This window comes from Nicotiana attenuata, chromosome 6 (assembly GCF_001879085.1).
Source record: "Nicotiana attenuata strain UT chromosome 6, NIATTr2, whole genome shotgun sequence".
Taxonomy (NCBI): domain Eukaryota; kingdom Viridiplantae; phylum Streptophyta; class Magnoliopsida; order Solanales; family Solanaceae; genus Nicotiana; species Nicotiana attenuata.
The window spans coordinates 25,068,697-25,072,917 of NC_031994.1; the positions used below are offsets into that span (position 1 = coordinate 25,068,697).

At 39.8% G+C, this 4,221-nt stretch overlaps 1 protein-coding gene across 1 annotated transcript; it reads left to right on the top strand.

The window, feature by feature from the left end:
* Positions 2,468–3,525, top strand: LOC109227703. The gene is made up of 3 exons (XM_019392901.1): positions 2,468–2,587; positions 2,630–2,750; positions 2,822–3,525. Exons 1-3 carry the CDS (start codon positions 2,468–2,470, stop codon positions 3,523–3,525), a joined length of 945 nt encoding a protein of 314 aa, XP_019248446.1.

The following is a 4,221-nucleotide window of genomic DNA, read 5'->3' on the forward strand; positions in this document are numbered from 1 at the left end:
AGTTTGCCTATCACATGGCAGAAAAAAGTAGTTTCACTTGAATCTCAAGATCTAGAAATACTTTCATATGATAAAATACGAGGAGATCTCATAGCATTTGAGAAAATCCATCTCAAGAAAACGCGTCAAGGAGGAAAGAAGAAAACAGTTACTTTCAAAACTACAACTGTAAGGACCTGGAAACGATAATGATATGATCCAGAAGCTCTTGAAGAAGAAATTTTCATGGTATCAAGAAAAATGAATGGATTGATGAGAAAATATTGAAACACAAAAAAGGGAAGGACGTCATCTAGACGAACAAGCAATTACAATAACCCGATTTTTCTTTTCTATATACTTATTAATTATGAGACTAGAAAACTAATTTATTTTGTAGCTATTGAAAAAGTACTAAGCTAGTAAAAAAAATTTATTATAATATATAAGATAGTGCACTAAACAAATAGTTAGTGGGCCTAAATTATCACATGTGTTAATTGGATAATAAAATAAATGAGACAATAAGTATTATTGAAGAAGTGGACTAGGCCCGTATTTATTTTTCTCATGGCCCATGTATTGAAGGTTTAGGTCAAAGAGAAACAGTAATGAGGTTTTGCGTCATTACCTAATACGCAGCCAATAGCAATTGAAAAGAAAAAGGAAACTGACGGGTCTTCGGCAAAGTTGACATAATAGGGAATCACGAGCTAAAAGTGAATAGTTCGTCAAATTAAAATTTAGTTCTTAGATTGAGGCTATTGGAGGTCGTTTAGCTGGTGTTCTAAAAGTAGCAAGATCGGGGAACTTTCTGTTAGCCAGATAAGTGAGACTTTAAGCTTTGATGCTTGCTTTTCTAAAATCCGTTTTGAAAATATGTTATTTTTCTGCCTGGTCCATGTGTTGGGATGAGCGTGCGCTTGGCAGAATCGGTGGTCTTTGAGCAACCGCAAATATATACTATTTTGTAAAAAGCCGAAATTATTTAATATGTAATTTGTGGTGTAGTGTGATGATGTAGCCTCGTGCTATGGCATTAGAGCGTTAGAAATTATTCCTCAGCTGCCGTAATATATTTGGGGCATTGTGTATACCACTGTGATAGATTTGGGGCTTCGTGTATGCCGTTGCTATATATTTGAGGCATTGTTTATGCCGCCGTGATAGATTTGGGGCATTGTGTATGCCGCCGCTATATATTTGGGGCATTGTGTATGTCATCGTGATAGATTGTGGGAATTTATGCCGCTGCTATATTCAGGACATTGTATATGCCGCCGTGATAGATTTGGGGCATTATGTATGCCGCCGCTATATATTTGGGCATTGTGTATGTCGCCGTGATAGATTTGGGGCATTGTGTATGCTGTCGTAGACTCGTCAGGGTGTTTGGTTAATTTCCCGCACTACCGTTAATGACAAGTCCTTAATGTAGATTGAATTGAGATATATATTGTATTGTTGTTGAATAATTGTTTGGACCTTATAGAGTACTTATATGGTGAAAGATTTATGTGCATATTATTTCTCCACTCGTTGTATGTTTGTATTTTTCTAACGCTTGTTCTAGGGGTACTCAAAGTGGTGGGTCGAGGATCTTACTAGGTTATATTTACGTATAACTCATTCCTTACCTGCATGTCAATGCAGATACTATTGCTGAGGACGAGGCTAGTGGCTAACGAGTTCGTTGAGTGGATTCTGTTGCTGAGGTGAGCCGCCACATTGTTCGTGGAGGCCGCTATTTTAGCTCTACCTATCTTATGTTTATTATTTCTTTTGGGTTTGCATGCATATCGCAAACTTCTAATTACTCTGTTAGATGATCCATGGTCTTAGTATGAAATTTGGGTTAGAGATTCATTGTTTGAGTGCTTATTAGAATTTATAAATAAATTATGGTTTTAGTTGGATAATTACTTCGTATTATGTGATATTTAATGCATTTGGAATTGTAAGTGTTTCTCTCAGTACTTAAATAAAAGCATTAAGAGTAGAAGAATTGATTCGCCGGGCGAGTAGTGTTAGCTGGGTGCCAGTCACGTCTAGGGGGTAGTTTGGAACGTGACAAATTTGGTATCAGAGCTTAGGCTTTAAGTCCGAGGACATAGAGTAGTGTTTAGTAGAGTATTGTTCATGGGTATGTAGGCGCCCATACTTATGCACTTGAGGCTACTAAGCATTTAGGATGTTTTCCCTTCTTTCATTCCTTGATCGTGCGTTTAGATAACTTGAGTTTGACTTTGAAGCGGTTTTTTCGCAGATGGTCAAGGTCACACACACACACTCATTTGTTGGACGTGGTGCTAGACATGGTAATACCCCTGGTGGTGGTAAAGTTGGGGCTTATCAAACTAGAGCACAGACTAGAAGACATGCCGCTCCTCAGCCTGAAGTTGTAAATATGGGTCAACCCCAAGCTGCTATGGCAGACCAAGTGCAAGAACGGGTGGTTCATGATGCTCCACCATAAGTGCTAGTTGCTATGCCTACTTTTACTCTACCTGCAGACGCAGTGGCGAGGTTGTTGAATGTGTTAGAGGAATTAGTGCCTACTCAAGATGGACTTCCAGCTCGCCAAGCTACTTCGCATACGCAAGCACAGGTCCAGCTGAATGTTGCAGCTCCTCATATGGCCCATCAGTAGGTTGTTCAGCCAGTTGCAAATACAGGGAAGTCTAAGGATCTTAAGAATTTCATGAATCTCAAGCCACCAAAGTTCGATTCTACACAGGCTTTTATTGATCCTCAAAAGTTCATTGTGCGTGGTGAAAAATACTAACTACATTAGGGCTGAAGGAGACTCGTGGAGTGGAATTTGCTACTTTTCTATTTTCAGGATCCGCAGAGTCATGGTGGAATTCTGTTCAGAGAGGTAGACGAGCAAGGTTGCCACCTATTACTTGGTCAGAGTGTTCAACTATGTTTATGGGTAGGTTCATTTCACTGAGCAAACGCGAAAACATGAGGTGTCAGTTTGAGCAATTGCGCCAACGCACTTCGACAGTTACAGAGTATGAGGCTAAGTTTACTGAGTTATCCACGTATGCACACTTTCTAGTTGCTGATGAGTATGAAAAGGGGAAAATATTTGTGGATGGGCTTGAGCATCGATATCGTGGCCCGGTGGTTAGGGATGTTCGAGGTGGTTCCGACGAAGAAGTAGTTGACACTGCTCTACGTTTTGAGTCCTATCAGAAGAGGGACATGACCGAGCGAGAAAGTAAAAGGGCACGTAGCACCGGCAGATTTAGTGGAGTTCCATCTCGGGGCAAGAAAGGTTTTAACTGCGCGCAGTCCAGGCTTACTCAGTCAGAGTCATTGGTGCAGTCTTCTGGGAACACGTTTTTGGTAAAGCAAGGTCAGCAACAGATGCAAGGGAAGGATAACGTTTCATTTAAATTTGGACAATATCTGAGATGTAATACATTTGGTAGGAACCACTATGGTCGTCACTTTGGTATAGCTAGTAGTTGTTGTACTTGTAGAGAAAAGGGGCATATCGCTAAATATTGTCCTAAGGGTAACTCTGGTACTAATTAGGATACTATACAGCCATAAGGTACTGCTATGGCCACGCAGACTCAGATTGAACCAGCTAGAACAACTCTACAGGATGCCCCAAAAGGTGTTCAGGAAGCGGGTGGGCCGCCGAGATTCTTTACAATGACTAGACATGATGTTGAGGCACCTAACGCGGTAGTGACAGGTATTATGATTGTCCATATGGTATTCGTCCGTGTCCTTTTCTTTAGCTTTAAATTTGGAACGGGGAGTCTAGTCTCCTAATGTGCCATACGTGGTGACGATCCTAGTGGAGAGACTATATTTGTGGATAGAGTATACAGAAAATGTGTGTTATTTGTTCAGTGAAGGGACACTATAGTGACTCTACTAATGTTGCCAATGTCTGACTTTGATATTACTATGTGTATGAACTGAGTGCTGTCGTACTATGTGATGCACAATTTCCAGGTAAATGATATTAATTGGTTGTTTTCTTAGAATTACATGGAAAGGTGTTCACGATTTCCATGGGCAAGGAAGTTCCTTAATGAAGGTTTTACATGAGATGAATAGAAAGTGTTCAATATATCTAACTATGTTTAAGACACTAGAGTAGAGAATCTAAATCTTGAGAAAATGATAGTTGCTAATAAGTTTCAAAATGCGTTACACGAGGCATATGTAGTGTAAATATGAAAAGACAAGATAAGTGTAACGATGAAGTATTCATAC